The 25,386-nt window shown below is 39.0% G+C and overlaps 1 protein-coding gene across 3 annotated transcripts in view; it reads right to left on the bottom strand.

Annotated features, from left to right (window-relative positions):
* The window catches only part of DCAF5 (DDB1 and CUL4 associated factor 5), a 74,091-nt gene that overhangs the window by 16,459 nt on the left and 32,246 nt on the right, over window positions 1-25,386 (bottom strand). For all 3 annotated transcript variants that reach the window (XM_074909706.1, XM_074909707.1, XM_074909708.1), the window contains exons 6-7: window positions 17,726-17,939; window positions 3,303-3,369 (exon numbers count right to left, since the gene is read on the bottom strand). In XM_074909706.1, the coding sequence (XP_074765807.1) occupies window positions 3,303-3,369; window positions 17,726-17,939 (281 nt within the window). The remainder of the gene's footprint in view (window positions 1-3,302; window positions 3,370-17,725; window positions 17,940-25,386) is intronic.

Raw genomic sequence — 25,386 nt, 5'->3', positions numbered from 1 at the left:
TTTACTAAGCCCTCTATTACCCCACAAGACATGTCAGGTTCTGTCTTGAACTGGGATTCTTCACCAGCTAAGACACCATGTTTATAGCAGTTAGGTTTAAATACCTCCTGAAGTGCTTATATGTTCACAGTCTTGCTGGGCCAACGTCTCTTTTCACTTCTAGCTTGCCTTGGAGTCAAATAAAAGCTGTGGAACCTCAGGACTGCTTTTCTTCTGCCAGACTAATGTATTAATTTTGCTAGAAACTCTGCTTCTGAAGAAAACCAGTATATATAAAGAGGAAATTGGCTAACAAATTCACCAAACAATCAGCAATCGCTTCTGAAGCACACCGGAAAACTGGGTAGTACTTGGATGAAGAAGAAAGTGGATAAATGAGCAAACTATTCCACCTTCAAGAAAGGACAAAAAGTGGTAGAAAAGCAACCAACCTTCTGGTATAGGAAATCTTGGCCCAGTCAAAATAATCTAAGACTGTGGAGGAAGACAGACAATAAAACTCTTCAACAGAATAGCTTCCAAAGCAATTTAGGAAATACCTTTTTTCAGACCTCCCCGCCCCAAAGTAAATCCTGTCTAATAACTCGACTGAACAAAACCACTGGCAGAGTTTCCAGCTGAGGGGGAATGACTCCATGCAATCTACTGGGAAGACACCTCTAAATTATGTTTATTTGCAAAAGAACAGCAGAATTTGTTTCATTTTCCTGGCAAAATACCAACACAGGTAACTGCATTCCTCCAACTTGAAATATGTTTGCAGCTGCCTGACTGGTGTGCTCCTTCCCAACTTTTGTTCATCTTTTGTGTAGTAATGTGGCTAACCATTAGATAGCTAGTACTTGCTACACCTGTACTTAAGCAAAATAATCTATTTCAGGGTTGTTGTTAAGGATGCAGCTCTGTAAACAGATTTACATTTGCAAAAAAGTTGCTATTTACAAATATCTGAGATAATTTAAGGGAATTGTATCATAAATATTTATAGCAGCACAATGTCTGAATTCAACTGGAAGGTAGAAATCAGAGATATATTTTTATTTAAAAAACCAACCAGCAGTACAGGACATTACATCATCCTGTCTAGTTTGTACAATATTTTAAATGAAAGACCACATTCCACCCCCTTGGATCACAGACCCAAAGACACTCCTATTTTAAGCCAGAACATGAGAACAAGGAGTTTTCCACTGAAGCAGAAGCTTTCCAAGATCTCCACATCCCTACAGCAAGACTTTCTCCAAGAAGGAAGGACAGCAACCTCTCTAGCTGAAAAATTACTCTGAACCACAGGATGAGATTTAATAAAGGATGTTTCAACACATTCAAAACAGGCACAACTTTCAAGAAGAACTGAATGAAGAAAAGAAGAGCTTCAATAAGCCTACCACAGGTGATTTGGATGGCCAATGGCTTACTTGTCACAGAAGACACATCTTTCTGGTCTAACAGAACAAAGATAATTAGTTTTGTTAAAATGTTCAATAAGAGCACTGCTCAAGTTACAAGAGACTAAGACATACAGTTTCCTACTACAGGATCTTCTGATCCCATTAAGCAACCACAAAGGGCAACTGACATGAAGTAATTAATTTTGTAACTGAAATGTTGCAAGTTTACTGACACCCTTCCTCAAGTTACAAGAGCTAGAAACAAGAAAGCTGACCAAGACATCTATAACATTGTTTTGTGGTAATTCTAGCTATCATTCTTTGTGCAAAGGTGCAAGATAAGATTTTGTCATCTGTGGCTGCATGGGAAAAAAGTTTAAGAGCATCACAGCCAGATAAACACAAAATCTCAAATCCAGAATTTACAAATGGAGTCGGGACACGTATAGTAACATGCATAAAATGTAGTTCTACAGTCCACACGAAAACTTGCAGATAACTAGTTTAAATGTATGTAACTTTTGTTTTAACTAAGAGGAAATTCCATAGGTAGTAGTAAAACAGCATCAAATGTAAAAGGAAATTACACAAATTAAAAGGAAAGCAGAAAGAAGTCTCTATACAAAGATCTCTACACAAAGATGGAAGGCCAAGGTACCAGTATATTTAGCAGGACCATCTTCAGGACTTCTGGACTGCAACATCAAGTGTTGTTTAAATAGACAATCCAAAATAAGAATGGAATTTTCTTCAAAATCCTGCCATTAATCAAACCTTTTAGAGGTTAGTCATCCTCTCAGCTATGGCTTACACAGCTGTGATTAAGAGCCTTTGAAAATAAAACAAAATATTTTCATTGTACCTCTAACAGAGCTTGTTATTTGCTCTCATTATTGCTAAAGCACCTGAGACCACAGGATAGCAGTCAGTTGTACTTAATACCACTAAAATGTACAGTTTAAACAAGTCAGAGCCATTAAAAATAGAAACAGTAGTACATTTCCTGAAGTCTTTAGTCTTTCAATCAAGATTCAACACCATTCTAAAAGAGTACAGTGATTTGTTTCAACAGAAGAAATATGCTGACATTCTATGGCTTAGAGTGCCATACTGCCAAATCCTACACAATACTAGATGATATCAAATTAGGCACTGACCAGCTGTGGAATCTACAGCACTACTGTTACATCCCACACATACTGATGCTTTCCTTTAACAGCTCTCTCCTATACTTTCTCACACAGAGTTGAGCTAGTGCTATTTGCTTAGCATGTCTGCCCCAGCATGGGAAAGGGTCAGAAATGAGTCAAAAGTGGTCATTTCCACCAGCTGACAGTGCTTCTCCAGCCAGAAAGTAAAAGAGCATAACTGTTCTTCTACATTAGAAATCTGTTGGAGAGTTTTGTTGTAAGAGGACAGAAAGAGGAGAAAAGAGGCCAATGCACTAGAACTGTAAGGAGCAGACTGTGAACGCAGAACCGTTTTATGCTGCAAGCTTCATTATGAAATGAAATTTTAGTAACAGATCCTAAGTTCTTCAGTGAACTCGGGTCAACTTAGAAGCAGCACAGTTGGTAGACAAGAGGGAAGAAAGACACACCCTGCTCCAGCCACAGCTCTTTCTCTTCATGAGCTCATCTAGAAGATTTAAGTGATCATTATATGAGAAGAGAACTTAAAAGAAAACCACTATGATAAGAAATTCAAATGGCATTGGCCACTGCTATCCAGAGACTGGATTAGGCATTTGTAAATTCTCCTCATCCAGCTTTCATCAGAATTACTCTAGATTCAGAGGCTGAGCAAGAACACCAATTTAAAAAAAAAACCAAGCTAGTATTTGTCAGACACACCCCCCCCCCCCCCCCCCCCAAAAAAAAAAAATAAATCCAAAACCACAAAAAACCTTACCTGCTTCTGGATCTGGAGGAATCCTCCACATATACAAATTGAAGTCATCAGAGCCCGAAAGGATGTACTGTTAGGAATAAAAATAAAAGCAGTTCACCACAAAGTATCACCTGAATTATGTCACTGTATTGTTGTTCTAGTTTCTCCAAACCAGAAATGAGAAGAAAAAAGACAATTTGTATCATTCTTTGCACCTCACAGATCAACTTACCCTTAAATGGGGGTGAAGTACCAGCACAAAAATGTAACACTCATGTAAACAGACCAAAACTCAAAAGCATGCTTCATGTATCTTATGCCTTCTGCCCAAAGTGTATGTTTTCTTTGCTAAATAAGGCTATGGATTTTGGTTGGCTTTAATGTCTAGATCAAACTCTCCTAATCTTGCAGTCTGCAGCTCTAGTCTTTTTTTAATGTTAAAGTCTTTCATCTTTTTTTCTCATCTCCTGAACTACTGAGGAAAACTCCATCAAACACATACCTAAGAAGAGAGCTAGCATGTCCATTACACACAAGCACAGCATGTCTGGCTCATCAGTCTAAGACCATCAAAAGTCAGTCACTGAGAATAATCTTAACATGAACAAAACCAAAGCTAAACATTCACTGTCAGCAAGCCTCAAGCAGTTTAAGAAAAACACATCATGTTGTTCATTTTTTTCCTGGTTATAGTTACTCTGAAGTGATGGAAAGCTGCCCTTTTTAACAGTGCATGAACAGTAAGAAATCTCTTCATTGCACCATATGCAATTTGAAGTAGTTTTAATATACTACAAACATGCACTGGAATGACAGGTGACATTTGACATGGTAAAAAGCTTATGCCTCTCAGTTATGAGAAGCCACACACTGCCTTGTCTCCAAATATCTCTTCTCCAATAAACTGTATTCCCTGTAATTTATTTTTCTCCCAAATTAGACATGAGATGACATGTAGTGGAACCAAGGGCAAATTCTGATTCCAGTTACACTGGTGTAGACAGTGTAAATCTCTAGCCTTCAACTGACTTAAGTCTTCTGCTTAATCAACATAGTCAAGTTGGGTTTTCATTTTTTTTATTATTATTATTAGGGTAGAGGGAAGGGAGAAAAAGAAAGAGATGGATCTGTCCCTTTTCTAACCTCTGATAGGAGACAAATTCTGTTTTGTTTGGCTCAAATATAACTGGTTTCTGTCTTTCATTCTCCAGGGATACATAAAGTAACATGAAGCAGTGAGGAGACAAGTCCTGTAATAACACAGGACTGAGAAGCAAATAAACAAAAGATACACACTAACACAGACAGAACTTCTATAAATTTGCATATGTTCTGTTTGCAATGCTAGTTACATTTGTGCAGCGTTTGGATGTTTCCATACACAAAAATTCAAAAAACACTAAAATCCCTTCTCTGGCTTCTTACTATCACAATCCAACCATTCTTTTTTCTCTTAATTTTAAGGCTGTGGGATGTGAGTAAGCACTTATGAATGCAATTCGGCTCATTTTATGACAGATAAGAAGCATCAGATCAAACAAAAGTTCCTTTAAAAACTTGTGCACACTAGTTCTGCATCATTCAGACACCCATACTTTCCAAGCCAGAAAGTTATTTCTACAAGCCAACATGTTCAAGCACTTAGGCAATTTACCTCTGCCAAACTGACCTGACCATGCCAGGAATACGTGCTTCCCTTTCATTTGACTGATCATAAACGTTAGCCCACAGCAGGCTGAGCCACTGTGCCGAAACTACACAGATTAGGGCTCATATAAGCAACCTCCCAGCAATCAGAAAGTAAGCACCTCTAATATGTTTTGTTACACAAGAAATGCTACATGGAAAAAAAAATAAAAATTCTTGTTTAAAGTTATAAAGGTGTTAACAATTGTTAGTATTTATTACCAAATTGTGTGGTTGAAGCAGCAACTGGTTTGCCTAGGACATGTGGGGAAAAATGTGGAGACTTCCAAAACAGCTAGAAAGCTCAGTTATCTTGAATTTATGACCATAAAGCCCTTTTTAAAAAAAACAAAACCAAAAACAAAACAAGCAAGTCATAACAACTCCTCAATATGGAAGTCATTTAACACTTTACATCATAAATCAAACCAACCTACCAACAATGACAGGCCCCAAAGTGACAGATTTCAAATACCCAGCGTCAGGCACACAACTCAGAAAAAACATGTTATATATGTGCAGGGAACAAAGTGTCTGTGAGACTCTTCAAATAAGCTTCCAAACTGATTTGCGGAGGAACACATAGGGTATCCTTAAGAGTCAATCGCCAACTGTCTAGGAAACATGGGGTACCACTGCCCACCAAACAGGAACATACTATCTGCAAAGACCACTGATCTGAGTGTACTGTCTTGCTTTGGAGACAGCAAAATTTAGAGTGCCCTTGCAGTGATGTGGACTAATGGTAATTTGACTGCCCTCTCAACAGGGTAACCAGGAGGTCAAGACAAGTGATTATTCCCCTTACCTGGCACTTTTGAGGCCACATCTGGAGTACTATATCCAGTTTGGGTCCCCCAATACAAGAGTGACAGTAATGAACTGGATCAGGAGTGAAGGAGAGCCACTGGGGCTGAAGGCACATGATCTGCAAAGAAACGCTAAGGGAACTGGCTTTACTTCGCCAGGAGAAAGTGAAGGGACAGAGTGGAACTTCTCTGTCTGAAGGAATACAGAGCAACTGGGGACAGACTCTTCTCAGAGGCATGCAGTGGACACTCAGGAAGCAATAGTCACAAGTCACAGCAAGGGAAATTCCAGCTGAGCACAAAGGAACAGTATGTTCAGAAGGAGCATAAGAAACACTTCAACTCGGCCCCAGAGAGGCGGTAGAATCTCTGCCCTTGTAAAACCAAAATTTATCTGACAATTCCCTGAGCAGCCTGATCTGACTTTGAAGATGCTCTGATCTGAAAAGCAGTTTGTCACATGACCTCCCGAGCTCTCTTCTGATTCAATTTTTTCAAAGATTACCAAAGTAAAAAGAGAAATAATTGTCTTGGTGAGTTGGTGTTGGTTTTTGGGTTTGGGAGCATGAAGAGGGAGAGGGTGGAGAGGTGGAAAGTGTCAGGAAAGTGCCCACCTGAAACCTTTACACTGCATCACACGTCACAGCTTCATGAAGACTCCAGTGGAAAGACAAACTCAGGCCACATAGACAGAGGCATAAACTGCAGTCCAGCACAGGGTATAAATTCAGGTGGTCACAATTTGGGGAACTTAAAGAAAGAAATTGTCAAAGTATCTTAAAGTAGTTCACAGAATCACAGAACGGCTGAGGCTGGAAGTGACCTCAAGAGATCATCTGGTCCAACCACCCTGCTCAAGCAGGGTCACCTAGGACCAACTGCCTAGAACCATGTCCAGATGGCATTTGATTATCTCTAGTGGTGGAGATATTCAATCCAGCTATCTCCAATTGAGATAGTACCTACCTACTCAAAAGCACCATGAAGTCCTTTCCTTCATTACTGTTTTCTAGACTAATGACATTTGCACCAAGCAAATAAACTTGGCCAAAGTATTCTGGAGTGAATAAAGAGAAAGTGAGTAGGAAGGAATAAAGCATCTGCATTGCAGTTTGTCTAGTCACAGAACAAAGCTCAGCTCAGGATCTGAGCTGCTCTGAAGTACTTATGGGCTTAACCTTGTAACCAAGGTAAGTGCCAAAAGCATTAATTGATAGTGTCATCTACACAGGTCTGATGTTGTAAGCACTGGGCTTCAAGTTGCAAACTTTTGCATAAATTTGAACTTTATTTCAATAGTTAGTTCTGCCAATAATTATCAGAAGTAGATCATATTTCACAGAATATCTATTTGGCATCTCTGCCATTCTACTGCTGCCACCGTAGCAGCGAGCATTGCTTTCCACTCTCTTTCCCTGTTAGGATCCCTCTGGGGTACTTGTTTTCCTGCTATTCTCACAATATAGAATTGAATGCCCAGATGCATTCTGTTTGTCCTTTTCTATAAGACCAGGTGATAGGGGTCTGAGAAATAGAATGTGGCTTTTCAGACAGAGACTAAGAGCCTGCCAGAAGCACAACTTTATGACTTGCAGCTATTGCAAGAAAGACATGCCAGCTGAAGACTCAAGAGCAGACACCCAAGCTGCTAAAGCCAGAAACACGCCTCTTCCATGACATCTGAAAAAGAAACTGAATTCCAGTTAGCACTCTCTGCACAACACAATGGGAACCCAGGGCCTCTGGGGAACACAACTGGACTGACATTACTAGGACATTTACATGATGATCTGTGAAAATTTTTCTTTGATATATTCATTATTAATGTAACAATAAGCCAATAGTTTTCCACACTAGTTGAAAGTTGAAGAATAAGGATTGAGGAAACACAGGTCAGTCCACACCACTACAGAATTCAAATAAGTAACTGACATGAAGTGCACCAAGCCCTAGTGAATAAGGCTGAAATCCTGAAAGAATGGAATAGACTTTAAAAGGAAGGAACAGAAAGGAAAGAAGCGGTTGGGGTGGGGTAGATGAAAGAATGTCATGCTGCACATGCTTAGACTCTACTTTAATTGTGGCCAAGGATTTCTGGTCCTGAGGGGATGTGCAAAATGTAATTCCTAGCAGAGTATCTTCTACTCACTCACTCTTAACAACAAAAGCCCAGATAATCAAATCAGGAGCAAACCAGCAAGAGGCAAAACACACACACATTCATGGAGACAAGTAAATGGCTAAGACAGTGTGCATTCTCCCTTCTCCAGCTCTTCCCCTCAAAACACAAACTCCAGGCAGAAGATAACCTCAAGAATCAGTGCAGTGCTGAATTCTGAATCAGACCAGACACTGCATGAGGAGTTCAGATGCTCAGATGTCTGGTAGGAGAGACCAATATTAAAACCACCTGTTTCATTGTCTGCATTTTTGCTGCTGCATCTGACCAGGACTTTGGAAATCAACGTTCATAATATTCACATGAAATTAGACAGAAAACCAGTTGCTAATAATTAATATTGGGAGGTTTTTTTAGAAGGGAAGAATCAGCTTCTATGTCTAGCTGTTAGCAACAATGACAGGAAAAGGCTTCCAGATGACTACAAGCTGCTGATTCAGAAGTTTGCCTTAGAAGGAAGAAAACTTTCAGGCGTGGTTAGAGTCTGCTGCTGGAAAAAACACAAATTCCGTCTGAGCTTCAAGTACGCATAAAATGCTTAAAATGAACTATCATCAGGAATCTGGCTGAATTACTTTGGACTAGTGCTCCCCACTCATTCCACTGGAACTCTTCTCATTTTCTCTCTCCCCAAGGAAATTACAGCAGTTGATATAAATAAATGGAGATCTAATCTGCTGCTGCTATAGTCTCATAACAGTAGCATTAGCATTGCATTTTGCAGAGTACTTCCACTCTGGGGAATGAATTTTTGTTCTTACCACTGCCCATTTGAAAGCTTTCAAAATCCCACAAGCTACATTTCCTCAGGTGCTACTGAATATGGAGTATTTCAAGAAAACTGTATCTATATCAGACCTTATTTTACAGTTTCCAACATCCACATTTCCTGTTCCCATAAAATTTCCTCTTACTTATGACCTATATCAGAGACAATTTTAAGCTTTTGGCCCAAGACAAGGGACCAGGATACATGGATCATTTTTCCAAAAGTATCAGCAAGTCTTTTGAATGGTCCTACTAATACAGGGGAGAACAAGAAGAATGTAGGAGAATTTGTCTTAAAAAGCACCATATCACCGTATAATTATAAATGAATGAATAAGACCTTGAGTACAGAGATCATAACCATTTGAAAAGTGATTGCTGCTAAGTTACTAACAGGAAAATGCTTGTTAGAGAGACTCAAATTCCATGCTGTCACTTACAGCTTTACTGAAGTCAGCTCTGAAAGAGACTAAACTTCTCAAATCTCAGTTCTCACTCACTTGAGCATGTCTGTCCTTTCCTCAGAGGGGCCAGTGGAACTTGGGGCAAAAAAGATCAGAGTAGACAGAATTTTTCTCAGGCTTTTAGCGAGCTGTCCCTTCACTTCTTGAAGTAACGCAAAATCTACATGCTCAGGAAGAAGCACAGAGGCATCCAAATCTGCAACAGTTCTGCTGGTGTTTTGCACAGCTCCTTTAAGATGTAGGATGTACTGTTCCTCCATATTATGTTACAGGCAGTATCTAACTCATGGGTGGGGAGCGGGCTTTTGCTTTTTCTCCTATGACAAGATAAGGAATCTGGATTGGTGGCAGTCTGCTAGGCTGAAGCCTTAACTAGTCTTGAGCATACGAGAAGAGCTGCCTTGCACATCTCTGGGATTGCACAGAGGAAACCACAGTTTGACATAAAGCATCACTGAATTCTAAAAAACATTGATTATTTGTCCAGAAGAGACTGATGTACATAGCAATCAGCACTCTGGAGAAGGAATCTATTTACATGAAGAACATAAAACCAATGAGGAAAGGTTTCCTGTGGAAACAGGCCTTATGCTATTTTGTTCCTTGGGGCATCTCTGCATCTCCAAGAAATTTTAAGCCTAATAGCCAATTTCAAATCTGATAGAGTACCTGAGGGTTCCCGATTTATGGACTGCCTAGAAATATACTTTTACAAACAGGCAGCCACATACAGGAGAGAGAGAGACCCTGTAAGTAGCTGCTGAGTACAGAGCAGTACCGCAATTACAACCCCTACTAAACATCAGGGAACTCAAGTGGGAACTCATCCTTGAACCCAACAAAATCCCAACCCACCACAATCTGCTTCTCATGGAACTATTTCAAAAGGGATAAGAAAGCAAGCTATAAATAAACAGAAGCAATAAGTAAGAAAGGTCACCGCATATACACATACATATTTGTGCGTGTGCACTTGTCTGTATATATATATATACACACACATACATACACACACAAAATATCACAACCATGAATACAGGTCTTGCTGTGTTTTCTTGCTGTGCTTACATATTTTGCATGAAAAGTGTTTAACAGAACACAACCAAATTTTTTTTTATAGCTGCTTCTGGGCCTTTTGCAATGTCAAGACTGTCAAGACACATCTTCCTTACAAATGAGACTTCCCCTGCTATTTTCTCCATTTTTAAGAAATGACTGATACACTTCATTGATCATTTGACAGAGTTTAGTGTTAAGTCTGCATTTACTGCAGGTAGGAAACCGACAAATATGTTTTCAAATCATCTTTCTATTGTTAGAGTACCCACTGACCAGAGGGGAAATAAGGTAAGGACATATCTATGGAGGAAAATATTTTTTCCTATTCAAAAAGCAACAAGGAGCCAACAAACAAGGAATCAGAAAGATAATACAGCTTGTTTGAGATGGGCAACACCAGAGGAATAGAAGAAAAAAAACCCAGGATCTCCCACAGAGCAGAGCACTCCTTTCCCTTCCTTAAACAATTAAGAAATAAACAACAGTCAATTGGTCAATTATTTCCATCTCTTTGTGATTCCTGATCCTTCTGCCAGGCTGTTACCCTTATGCTGATGAATCTAGGCTTTTAGCATAGAGTTCCCACCGAGTACAACTTGAAAAGCTGCTCTAATGATCATCTGCTGACCTCCTCAGTAGGTACGTTCCCACCTACAACCCTTGTGCCAACATCAGCACTTGTGACACAGCAGTGGTCTGGTTCAGTAGCTGCAACAGTAAAATCCCATTCAAACTGCAGTCAGCCATTCAATACGTTTCTTCTCATTTATGTATTTCAAGCAGCTTCTATAGGGGTCAACTGGGTGCCAGCAGAGCCCAAATACAGAACTTCCCCTCTCAGTGGCATACTGCCTTGTTTGTATCTTCAGACTGCAACTCCAGCCAGAGTGGCTTTCGGAAGCTCTCACTGTTACCTACTAAGAAGTCCCTCTCCCTAAGGCAGCTAACCAGGGTGTAGGGTTGGGAGCACATAAAGAGCAGTCACCTCCGCAGGCTATTAACCTCTTGTTGCTGTCTCTCAACAACAAAGCAGAAAGTAAGAAGAAACATAACCGTGCAAACTATCTCTGTGTTTTGGAAAACTTATGGTTAAGAAAATAATTTACCCACAAGAAAGGATACCTATATATTCTTTTATCTTCTACTTTGTAATAAATTCTGGGGCACAAATCTTTTGTGCAATATTTAACAAATTTAAAGAGTAAAGGGTTCACAGTTTTGTGGTATTAAGAAATGCATTTGCTTTGAAAACAGCCATCTTTTTTCACAGGACAGCAGTTTGCAACCTGTACTGTTTGTTTTTCGGGAAGGTTAAAACTGGCACAAAAAAAAGAGCCTTGAAGTTTTCCATCTTGGCCTGTGAATCAAGCAGGTACATCCAAAAGCTTTTGCAATAGCACTTTGTTCCTCAGTAAGAAGCATGCCTATCTCATGAACTGGAAAAAGAAAAGCTGTGACACAGCAGACTGGAGAAACACAAATTGCTTCTAGTACATAAAATTCAAAGCCAAAAATCTGTATTCCCACTCCCTAAATCCCTAATCTTATAAGCAGCCAACTCTGTGTGGGGCAGTTTTAAATGCTTACAGAAGCATCATCGGGACAATCCATCAACATTTTTACAGCTGCCTTTTTTCCATGAAGAAAGGCCGTAACAGTAATTTTATTCATGAACAAAAGCAACCTAGAAACCCTTATTGTGGATTTTTATGGCAGGGAAAATATTCCTATTACATTCCAAAGGAAGAAACAAGTTTATCTGAGCATATAAAGGGGACTCTTCTGTACATGGCTGAAACTGCATGTACCCCAATTGCTCTGTCTTCTTCAGCCATCTGCTACTTTACCTTCTTCAAACACACATCAAATACTCTATTAGTCAAAATGCTCCAGAATTCATTTTTCAGTATCTAGACAAGGCCTAGTTTTAACAGCTCAACAAGAAACACTGTCAGCGCAGCACCCATTGTGTGTCATTTTTAGCAGTGCATTCCTGCTCACTCTCCCTAGTCGTGCAAGGGTAAACTGTACCACGTCTCCTGTGATGCACTGAGGAACACGAACCCTGCAAATCTCAGTCTCCCGAGTCAGGGTTCCACTCCACTAGATTTTAGCTTCAGTATGGGTCCCTTTGGGCTAACGCATTACTGTCCAGGATGTCCAGAGGTCTAAAAATCTCCCCCAAGGGCTTACAGAATGCAGAAGAGAAGGGAGACAGGAAGAGGTGCTGTCAGGATGCCCTGCGGAATAGAAGAAGTGATCAGAGTAAGAAGAGTTAAAGTAAACTTCCAGCTCCTTCTGTCAAGACCCCAACTCTGAAAAGACATTTTCAGTATGACCCTCCCATGTCAATTTCCAGAAGCAATGGGGAAGAAATAAGTAAATAAGTTTCATAGCCAGATAAATTACTCATGTAAGTATTTTAGATGTATGTAATGTCATGCATATAGCTGGGATTTAAACTGCCATTTAGATAAAGTAAAAAAACAAAGTACAACCTCATCAGTAATTCTTGGAAAAAGCCAATTTAAGACTAAGACATTGATTTTCTTTTTATCCAAGCACAGCAACATATTTGCACACTGAGTGCTTTTCATATATTAAGAAATGCTGACTGCAATAAGCTACTATTCATTAAGAACTCTTCTGTACACAGGAAGGTCACAATATATTCTTTAAAAGAATAATCCCCTTTTTTGTTTTTAATTTTTAAAGCTGGACACTGGTAAGTACTACTTCCTGAGATTAATGGCCTTTAAGTTAGATGACACAAAGAAGAACACAGAAGAAAAGTTCCATTTCTTTACAAAGGAACGCACAACATTACAAGATCCCTGGCACCTATACAGGTAATCCTGTTCTTGGAAGGGTTACATTCATGTAATAATTCTGTCCTGCTAAAGACTGGGCTGATCCCTAACCAGGGCTATTTAGCACACAGACTCCAACATAATGAAGGCTGTAACTTTATAGGGAATTGGAGCAGTCTGCAGTACCGTGAGCAGTGCATTCCTGAAACTCTCCTATACCAGTGTAATGTCAACAGAAAAGGCTGAGTGGTGATGTAATGTCTGAGGGCATGCCAGAGTCAAGACACTTTTTGTTTGATTCACAGGGTACAAGTTATTTCTCCCCACCCCCACCTTTTTTAAAGCAGGCAATAGGCAGTTGATTTTACAGCTACAAGTGTTATAGAGCCTCACATTATCTGCATAATGAAAAAAAGGAATGAGCTGATAGCATTCATCATTGTGACACAGGCAACAAGTCTTGAGCAAGAAGCACTTTTGGTCTATTTTAGTTTGGAGGGGGAGGTGGTGTTTTGCTTTTTTTTTGGTGGGTCTTTTTTGCTGCTGCCCACCACCATGGCCTCTGAGGATCCTACGCTTAAAAATGCATGCGGGTACCTGAAGCCCTTCAATACTTCCTGTATCCTCAAATCCAAGAAGATACTTTCCATACCAGTCTAGCAACTAAAAATCCTTAGTACTTAAACAATATTTCCCAAATTCTAATGCTGACAAGAAGAATGGAAACTCCCCCAGTACCCTGACACAACTTGAGATTCTCACACATTTTATGATTTGTATGTAAACAAACACTTGTGCACACCAGGGTAAAGTCAGTGGGAGTTAGGTGCATAAATAAACTGCCTTTGAGATTCTGGGCCTGGATGCCTATACCAGAAGGATCGAAAAATTATGCTCTCACATAAATCTCTATAGCCAAGAGAGGGAGTGGGCAGCTGAGAGTCATGCTTGATACATCAAGCCTATCTTACCCTTCCTCCCTTCCACAGCTGTATGACTCAAGTGAGCTCCCGGATAACGCAAATGGCATACAATTTTGAATGTGTTTATCTACCAACATCAGTGCTCTCCTACAAAGAAAATAAAAATCTGTGTCATGTGAATGAGGTCATTACACTCATGACATGGACAAAAGACAGTTCTGAGACGAGCAAATTAAGTTAATTATAAATAGGTGCAAATAAAACACCCGCTAAATGTTGCCTCTCAAGCTTTGGTAGTTGTAAGAAACAAAAGTCTGACTGTGGCATTTCTAAGAAAAATGCTTGCACATAGTGTTCGTTGGCTTTCAAATTAGGTTTACAAGGACTAAGGCTTTTGGAGGAAAACAACAGTTTGCAAGGACACAAAAAGAAGCAAAGCTGTTCATCCTCCAAGATCCCTGTCACTTAGCTTGTGCTACAGCCCACACACCCCAAATACCTGCAACAACTTAAAACTGTCTAAGCACTTCAGAATGTGTTCTTTTAAACTTAAAAAAAAATAAACCATTGGGGTTAACAAGTTAATATTTCTGGGTTTTGTTCCTTAAAGCATTAGCGATATTTCATTCTTTAAGAGGTTTTAATCTACTTGCATCACAGATTCTCCAGTAAAACAAGCTGGTATGCAGATCACTGCACACCTGCTGTTAGCATGCTCCCCTCTACAGCGACAAGTCAGGAGTTCTGGATCCAAGTGCTGTTGAGTACCTGCCAATCTGTGGGAACTAAAAAGACAATGCTGAGAAAAGATCAGTACACAGAGCCTAACTGTCATCCACAGACAAACCAATCAAACCTTGTCAAAGTAAAAATAACACATCTGATCAGTATGGGAACTTAAATATTTAATTTCTTAAAATACAAGAGTAATCTCTAAGAGAACTCTTAAATTGTGTGCTTGCAGCTCAGATTCTGTCTATTTTTGCCATACTAGAATCCAACAGCTCTGAATGGAACATGATGTTATTCCCCTTCTCTGTAGATTTTCACTACTGCTACAGAAAACTTCCAAAGGCAAGTACTAAGACACTAACAGTTGTGGGGTTTTAAACCCTGATGGTCATGATTTACAGGAAAATTTACTGTAAGCCATTTTCCATGTACAAACTTCATAGAAAGATCATCAAAGACTGTATTTCTGTGAGGAGTGGCATCTCATAGCACTGAAAGGTCATCTCTCCATCTCTCACCCACCCTCTGATCCCTTCCTTATATTGCACTCAAACACTTGCCAGAGCCCTCTGAGTGTCAACATAAGTCATTTACTCAGAAAAAGAAGTAAATGCTCCTGCCACATTAGGAAATTGAATCAGTGAAACTCTTCCATCACCTCTGCTGGATAAGAAAGCCCTCTCCCTTTCAGTAGTTCACTTTTTTTTCTGATGCAACTGCATTCTAAGCACTGATGAGTTAAGGATATCCCTTTTTTGTTAGTTAAAATATAGTTTCAAAATGCAACTTTATCAGATGAACTAACTGTGCAGACAACACGTAATAGTTTTTGAACACATGAGAGTCACATTTTTAAATTACTTGTATCAAGTATTAAAACCTAACTATTTAAGGAAGCTTGAAAGAGGAAAAAAAAAAAAAGATGGAGTCATCAGTTTAATAAAGATGAAAAGAAAAATTGAAGACAGAAAAAAATCAGAGGTGCATTGAGAGAAAATTTCTGAAGAAGCCTTCCTACCACAAGTGCCATGCATAATTTGAACACAACTTTCTTATCCTTAGATCCCTTCAAATGAGCCTTAGCCCACACAAAGTTTTGATCCTACAAGGAAATACAAGCAAGAAATCCTACAAAGCTCACTTTGCACGGATCTTGAATGAAAGACATTCTTTATTAAGGCAAAGGACAGCAATATTAAATGGGAGAGGGGGGTGGAACTAGATTAAATTGGAAACAGATTTATTTCTCTTTTTTTTTTTTGTTGTGAATTTTAATTTGCTGGCCAAGTCTTGTATACATTATTTCATACTCACAAAACTCACCAAAAGGCAAAAGTATACTAGCTCTATAGAAGAGTAAATCTCAAAAAGCACTGTAAACTATTTTTATTCATCTTCTGTATCTTACAGTATGTTCCAACTCTAACCTTCTTTTCTAGATACACCTGGAATTGGGTTCTCTGTAAAAGGCAGTCCCTAAGGACTATACATAGTGTTGACCATCTTAAGTCAGTTGAACTTGAATGCTACTGGACAGTTTCAGACATATACAGTTGGACATCCATCTTGGCATTTTCAGTGACTTAATTATCTTTTTTCCTTCCAGTTAGAGGATGAGTATGAGCAGGTCTAAATGTCAAATTCCACATCACTAATATTCCATATTGAATTTCATCTTCCCTATTAGCCTCTTATAGCATTTATAAGGGAATATAAATGTCTTTTGCTCCGATTTCCAACTGGTTAGTAGCCTTATGTGCTGCTACTTATCTAAACAGAAAGTCTGTCAAGCCAAAAGAATATCAAGTTTTCTAAAAATGCAGCCATATTCTTCCCATTAAAATAACACCCTACCCATAAGAAAATGGCTTAGAAAGCACAACAACAGACACTAAGGCTTTTATCTAGACCTCCAGTAACAGATGAGAAGCTAAACTATGTCAGAGTGTACACAGGTCTCCTCTGACTTCCAGAAGAGAAAACAGTGTCATCTTTAGGCGGACTAAACAATGGACCACAAATCATCAGCAGTTTTCTTCTTAAACAATACATGTGTTTGCCCATTTTTTATGGTAAACCACACTCTTTTTAAGACTGTTTCATTACTGCATTTTCACACTCCTGCCAAAAACTATATAAACTCAGAAACACTGATCAAGTTCAGTGAGGTAAATATATTTCCTACTTGCAGTCTGAAAGAAGCTCAACTCTGCCTCCTGCAGCAGCAGCAACAGAATTAACGACTAAATTGTGACTGCAGGGACTTTACTGATGACCACAAAGAAATTTTCAGATCTTAGTTCTATACTATTGTGGACTGAAAATACACTTTCTGTCCTTAAAGTGTGTTAGTGGTTATTAGCTGTCCAAAGAGTTATCTAGAGCTATCCAGCTCTAGAATCATACAAACTGCTGTTAGCCACTTTATGTCTGACATATTTCTTTGTGATTAGCAGTAGGGACAGAGTCCTGCCTCAGTGAAGTAACAAACTATTCATTTCTAACCACCCACTGTCACCACTTACAGAACACTGAACTATAAAGACTATAATCTGATCCAGTTATAATGTTTTTCCTTTAATACAGTACAAATCGAAACATGAATCAATAACTCTATAAATACACAATATTTATGTTTTGTGGAATTGTCTCTACTGCACTCAGTAGCAATACTGAAATGAAGGAAAGATGCTTCCTTATCATATGTAGCAAGCATTGTCTGCTCATGGTTCTAAAATCATATTAAATTCAACCTAAAAAGCCTCTACAACTTTTTTTTTGTGAATATCCCCTTCCAAGTAAGTATTAAATCACACCAAACAAGAGGTAAAATTTATCATGTGCTTTGCTATATGTTTTTCTTCTTTCAGAGTCTATGTTGCAAAACAGTTCTGAGGTGTTTTATCAGTTCTCCTGTTTTATCTCCTGAATCAGGAAAAAAAACCCCTTACAGAGGTGTTTTCAAACACTCATAGAAACTCTGGAGAGTCAGGACAGCACTGTTTGCCAATTACCTGATCACGATCACCTGCAAAACAGCAGCTCTTCATAGTACATGAGTTGAAGTACCCTTGGTTGTCAAACTGGAAGACAGGCAGCCTGCAGTGGATGTCATAGAGGACTGGGGGAAGCCGCCGTCGCAGTGCCAGCAGCTGGGTTCCATTGCTGTTGAACCGCACACTCATGGCGCTCTGAAGGGAGAGGTTTCCACCATAGCGGAGCAGAGAACTGGGAAAAGACAGAGGAAACGAGTGAGATGGGTCATACATATGAACTGAACTACTTAAAGACCAAACTCTTTCTAACCTTACTGAGTCATTTCAAACAAACAAGCCCAGTAAATTATAAACTTATTTCGTTTCTGCTTCAAAGCATCGATTCCTGAACAAATTTGATTCAAAGTTAAATTAGTTTTGCTAATAACAAGTACATTTCTTGCATAGGAGCAAAGTCTCGCAGAGTAGCCTTAGACTTAAAAAGGCTGTTCTTGTACTTCTGGGGTGTTTGGGTTTTAGATTGACACTACCAGCACTCACATCTTTTTGTTCAGCTGGTGCCTGAATCCAGACAGCCCAAATTTTTTTCTCCCCTCTCTGCTCTGGCACAGGATGGCATTTTCTCCAATTGTAGATACTCTGACCATTATCTCACTTTTGCTCCAATTTACACTTCTACAGGGCGTCAGAGGATGTTTGAACTCTACAATCAGTTTCAGCTGTCTTAAATAAGAAGCCATCTTAGTAACAAGTTATTGCAAGAAATACTGAAATAAGTTACTTAGCAGATCTCAAACTTGCTTAATCTAAAAATATTGCCAAGCAGGCAAGACAATTATAATACCACATGACACTATTACCTAAAACTCTCACATGGTTGAATTAGTTTGTTTCCTTGTACCATACAAGGCTGTATGACCAGAGCTGGAGTATTTGTACCAGTTCTTATTGACACATACAAGACAAAACCTAATTCACAAGTTTTCATGCTCTCTCTTTAAAACAGTAACAGAATATGGCTCTGTTCCATCCAGGAACCTAAAGATAATCAAACTATACCTGAAATTCAATTTGCATTGCACAAGCTTTCTGTTTTTTTTCAGAGACTAAATTCAATCTCTGTACTTGAAATAATTGTGTAGGGAGAAAGGGAGACAAGGAAGACATTTTATCCCTTTTTTGTTCAATGATCACTGAAACCTCCTTAAGCAATACCAGAAATTGACCTTTTATTAACAGGTTTTGAGCAATCCCCAGAAAGTCTTGTGACAAACTGCGACTTTTACACACCTTCTGGACCAGAAAAGGCATGCCAGCACAGAATTTGCAGAGTCTAGCGGGAAGTTTATTCATAGACTTTAATGTATTGTACTTTCTGATGTAGCCCTCTGCCCCAACAGTTGTGAAAAATGAGTCACTCCACGTGTATGGGAAGCCACATTCCATGCAGGTTGAAGCACGCATCATTACATGAGATACTCTAAAGTTTAAAAACTATTGTTCCTACACCAGAGTTAAACAAAACCAAAAACAAACCAGGAGATTTCCACATAATGAATGCATTAAAAATACACTGCGCTCACACACACGCACATTGTGAACTGAACAGTCAAAGCCAGGATGCCACAAAGGAACCAGAAGTCACATTTTCAAAGCCAACTATAAGAGCTTTAAGCTGGGCACCAAAACGTCTGAATGCTTGTATCAGCACGAACAGTCCTGCTCCCTCACATGTGTGTTCTCCTCCTCCTGTGCAATGCCACTGAGCTTCTCTTAATAGTGTTTAAGGTTTTCAATAAAAACATGAGAAAATTTAATACTAGAAACTGTAACCATAGAGGCAAAGGTTTAGGATCCCCCTCATCAGCCCTAGTTTCTGTTCAAGGTCAATAAAGTATTCAGCCAGCTCAAAATATTCGTCAGGCACTACAAAAACGGAAAAACCCCTAAATCCCAAAACGCATGACCTTTGTGCCCCTCCTCCTCTCCTGATAGGTGTAAGCCAAATTTTTTTCTATGGAATTTTCCACTTCCTTTAAAAAAAAAAAACAACAAGAAAACAACCAGAAGCCCACCACCACCACAAAAAATAAACAAGAAAGAAAAACCAAAATCCAACCAAAACCTCAACTCAAAAAAATTGGCAGAAGAAATAAGCCCAGATATTTCAGGCTAACAAAGGTCAATTTTTCTATAAAAATATTTTGAGTTCTCCACCACGGGTAAGAACACCGTAACATACAGGCACCAACCAGACTTAATGTGAAGGTGCAGCCACTGCTGCACCAAGACTAAGCCCCTCTTCTCATTACCTCCCCAATCTAAACCAACTCTTCTGCCTACAAGCGAGCAAGCCTACCAGATGCCCCATCCTTTCAAATCTCCAAGCAAAGTTTCCATAGTTACTATTATTATGCCCTGCCTGAAATATTTTGAGATTATATTTTATAGTAATAGTACTGTAACATTAAACTAGCTTGCATTCTGCTTATAAATGTTTTCATTAAGCTCCTATAGCAGTTGAAGCTATCCAAGAAAACACGAAGTTGAATCCTGTATTGCATTTCAATAACTTTAGTGTAACAAAGCTCTAAAAGGGTATTTTACTTCAGAAATTAAATGAAGTAAGAAAGGCTAAAACTTCAGAAATTACGACCATATACACACATAAGAAGTTTAGAATTAAGGAGCTGCATAGTTAAGGCCCCTCAAAAATCCAGCTTTGCCTACCTCATACCCTTAACTCCAGACAATTCAGCCACATGTGTAATGGAAATACAGTTTGTGCTGCAGTTCCTTGAACATCTGGCTCCAAGAAAGAAAAAAGGCTAAAACACAAATCCCACACTAGTAAAAAAGACTAAGTTTGGCTGATAAAGAAATGCTAAAATAGCCATTTTCTCTTCATTTAGAAGAGCAACATGCCAAAGACTTTCCCCATTTGTCTCAATTTTGCCCCCCAAAATCAGACTCTAGGTCCAAGTGCAGCATGCTGCACTGATCACAAGACAGTGGTTTTCTGTTTTCCCCACCCTGATGTGTCCTGCTTGCTTCCCCTCTGCCTCTTTGAAAGGGTTTGTTAAATTAACTGCACAGTGTTTTCCTTTAAAAAGCTATGAAAAGGCAGCAGGTAGTTAGTTAGATGGGGATGAAGAGAGACAAACTGACACCAAAACCCCCTCAGACACCCATATCCTGACCCAAACAGAGAAGTATTTGCTCTCTCTCTACTCCTCCAAGAAGCTGTCTGAGAGATATGGTCAGAAATATGATGGGGGAGTGCGGTAGTATGGAAGGTGTGCAGTTCCTGGCTCTATCTTGGTGGAAAAGCTAGGAACCTAGGTCACAAGTAGAGGAATAAGGATTTGAGAAATCTCTCTTCCTCTGCCTCCTACTGCAGGCAGTGCACATGGTAGCAGCATTTAGAAGTGAGGAACCCCAAGACTTCAATATTTTCCATTATAAAATTTAGTTGATTATAGAACGACACAGTCTTTAATAAAAAAACAGTAATTGCCAAAAATGTCTTGGAGTATTCCATCTCCACCAAAATTGTAGGAAAAAAAGCAGTCAGCCATCTCCAAGAAAGAAGCTGGGAGAAGTTACGTTATTTTTTACAGTAATAAACCAGTAGTAATACTCATTAGTACTAAAGAGGAAGTCTGAATCAAGAAGCTCTAAAGATCTTCAAACTAATTAGAACCACAGCTTTTGCTCTTTTTTTGGGGGGGTGGTAGGGTGGTGGTGAAGGGGAGAGCTGTGTTTAAGCATGTTCAGTGTTCGAATGACTGTCTTCACTTTCCTGGTTGCATCACGGTGCTGCTCTGTACCTTTAGTCTGTGCTACTTTTGAATTTTTTCACACCAGATTACGTGAGGCAGTGTAGACATGCTTGGATGTGTTGCTCATGTTAGAGCTGCCATTTCTACCTGCTCCATATTGCATGCTCCAGAAAAGGAATTCCAGAGGCAACACCTTCTTGCATGTACTAAAAAGTTTACTGATGCATCAGTCTAAAAGCAATACTCTCTTCTCAAAGCACAGATCATAACAACTAGTGAGAAATCTGAAGACAATCCTAAAAGGGCACCTCTGAACAAGATGAGTGCCCTTTCTGCTAGAGGCATTATCTTTATGAATCCAGACCCAGACTACTCTGGGATTTAGTCTGCTTCCAAATTTGGCTCACTCAGCCAGCCATGGAATGTCGATGTTGCCTACCAGTTCTGGAAAAAATACAGACACACACACACACGAACTTCTGAGCTTTTAAAAAAAGTCATCTTGTGTGATTAACAGAAATATTTAGTCCATGGATAGATAGAACGTTACAATCCAAACACACATGCTGGAGCTGGAGGGAGGCTGAGGAGGGAGAGAATGGACAGTTATGTACAATATGGTGATTTCTGTAGCTGAATATGCTGTGCACAGGCAGCCCTCAGTGTTAACTAAATATCAGCTCAGCTAAACAATGGAAGGCTTTCAATCCAAGAGTAGCACCAGTAATGTAAATAAATCCATTTCTACTGGCAGCTAGTGGGGTGAGGGAAGAAGTAGTCTCACTGCACTCAGAATTTGCAAGAAAAGTCTATACCTGAAACAAGCATCCCCCTCTCCTCCTCTCTCCCCTTTTCTAAACAAAGGGGTTGTTTCATCCTTTTTTGAAAAGTCGACTGCCTGAGTGGTAACATAAGCTTAACCCAGCTATTCAAAAGTTAGCTTGGCAACAGACAGTGGCCATTAAAACTGAGAGAAGATCAGTGTCTTGGTAGAAATAAAATAAAAGCAGCATGCACAACAGCATTAAATAGAACCATTAAATAGCTTCTCTTAATAAGCTACAAATCCACCAATGAACAGCAGTACAGACACTGTCCTCCCTCTTAAATGACACTCATTTCCCAAGAAGGAAGGAAGGAAGTGAGAAAGTGTTGATATCATAAACAGCAGTGTGTGAAACTAACTTAATGAAAGAATGACCTTAAAAGGAAAAAATGAATTGAATGCTCGTAACTAATACACACCATTGCATACAACTGTGTTTGTCAGCAATTTCTGTAACCACAAAATTGAGGAACTTCTAACTGTGCAAAAAGAACTGGAATGAAACTTGGCAAACAGAATCTTGGACTGGAAAACTCCAGAAAGGTTTGGATTTTTAAGAAAGTTACTCTGTGTGTGTAAACACACACACAATTCTTATTTAGTCTGGCTCAAACACTTAAAAAGAGCCAAAATAACCAATAATAGAAAAGCAAGCACAAGATCAATTAAGATACATACTAATTTTTTTTTAAAATAGGTTACAAGTTTCACAAATCTCAAGATCATTTTTTGAAAAGCAGTTAAGTTGTGTCAAAGTTTACGGTGTTTCTCTACGCGTATTCAGAAGCATTCACAAATGTGAAGGAAGTCCATCACTGTCTTAAGATTAAAAAGGTACACAAGGCATGCTTAGGATTTTATTATTTCTCAGTAACATTCTCATTTTTTTAAATTATGTCATCATTACCGCTGATTATCTCATTACCTTTACATAACTCTCTTCAAAAACTACAGCCCCCAGAATCCTTGACAGGAAGTAAGGGGCATTTGCTTTGACTTTAAGGAATAACCAAATAAAAGCTGTGTATTATTTGCAAAACTAAAAACATTTGCTTTCCTTCAAAAAGAACACACAGGTAAAGTCAACTGCGTACACCAAGACTGGAAAGGAAGGGAATTTAGGGTGAAGATTCTGCATGTTCAAGAAGGTGTCATTCCTTCTGCTCTTTACTGTTAAGGCTCAGGAACATGTAAATTAGTACAAAAGGAATCCCCCATCATTAATAAACTTTCATGCATGGCAAGCTCTAAGGTGAACAGAAGCTTCACCTTTCCCTCCAAACCAGGAGGACAATAATAAAAATTTTTTTAATAGGAGAGATTCTTATCTGATAACTGAGTTCAGAATCTACAGCCTTAAGAACGCCAGGATTTACGTACTCAGAGCAGCCAGATCTTGTAACAGCAAAGGGTTGTGTGGTTTGGCCCTTATGACCAAACTGAATCACTGATTACTAACATTGCTTCATCAGTGATCTCAGGCAGTTCTCCAGAAATCATTGTTTTGCTTTATTCTGTCTTCATTCACAGGAAAAAACTACACTATTTCAGTATTTTGAAGAAGATGACAAGAGCAGATGCATAAAGTATGCTAAACTCTCCTCATCTGTATTACTTTTACCCTTTTAGGCCTTAAGGCTTACCTCTGCCATTACAGTGATTAAACAGAAGCAAATGACAACAACAAAAAAAGCCCTATTTGTTTGAATGTTTCACTCCTCCTCCAGCTCTGTCTAAGGTTTGTTTTGGTCTTACTACAGACCTCTTTCCCAAACATTCTCACTGTCCTAGGATTGCCCTCACTACAGATCTGAGAATCAGCAGGCACAAGAGTGTCCTACTCTCACTCTCTGCCTGAATCATCTAGGTGTTAATGTAATGTAAGTAATAAATGAGATCTAGTAGACAGTAAAATAGTTTTGCAGGAAAAGAAAAAAAACCAAAAACTTAGCCAGATTAAAAAAGCAGATAGAAAATACAAAGTAAAGAGCAACTGTTCAATGAACACAAGCAAGCTAGCTAAATCACCTGATCATTTTCCTCCTTTCCTAATCCCTAAATTCTACAGTCAGAGCCCATTATTCAGCCCGTTCCGAAATAGTACTTTGTAGGATGGAGTACAGACCGTGAGATGGAACACTGCTCAGCTGAATCCAGCAAAACACAAAGGAGTAGGTTCCATCAGATAACCAGACAGAGAAGATGCAAATACAGACAGACATGGCATGGGAAGATGACCTTTAGGCCAAATGAAGGAACAAGAGCTGTTTCCAAAACGAAGCACACCCTGAAGTCTGAGTGTAAAAGTCGTAATTCTTCCTGAAGAGTAAATCCATTTTCACACCTTAGTGTCTATGCAAAGCCGTCATGTGTCAATACTGCAGTCCTAACGACGCATTTTTCCCTACAAACGTTTCTGTGCTGAGATTATTGTATTGCATTAGGAAAGCTGATTTGTTCTCTCATCCAATAATATATATACACTCACTCTTTTCTCTAGCAAAGCTGCATGAATTTTTATTTACCAAAGCTACAAGAGCTGAAATTAAAAAAGAGCAGCAACGAGCAAGTAGGCCTTTCTTTTGATAGGAAAAGTGGCAAGATCCAAGATGCTCCTGCAGAAGCAGAGTTCAGTCTTGTATGAATAAAGCTTCTGCCTCCAATGGGTACAAGATTAATACAAATTATCATGTAAAGCTAACTGAATGCAACTGCATACCCAACTTTGGTCTCATCAAGTTGGTTCCACCACAGCTTCTCATGGACTATTTACAGTAGGGCTGGACTAACATTTCAGATGTTCTTCCAGTAAATGCACTAAGAAGATCTCTCCCTTATATTGTCAAAAATTTTGTTTTAATTTTATTTTCTTTTTTAAACAAAAAATTGTATCTCTTATGCCTCATTTCAATGAGTAGGAAATTAAAATGAGGAAAGGTATTAAAGGTGATTAGGGCAAGGATTATATGATAACAGGCCTATTTCCTTAAGAAAGCAGGCTACAAAACCCCATTAAATCATAGCTTCTTTTGAAAAAAAAGATTACTATTTTATAGTTTTCTTAATTTGTA

Source organism: Athene noctua, chromosome 6, assembly GCF_965140245.1.
Source record: "Athene noctua chromosome 6, bAthNoc1.hap1.1, whole genome shotgun sequence".
In the NCBI taxonomy this organism is placed as follows: Eukaryota; Metazoa; Chordata; class Aves; order Strigiformes; family Strigidae; genus Athene; species Athene noctua.
This window is presented reverse-complemented; position numbering and strand designations above follow the sequence as displayed.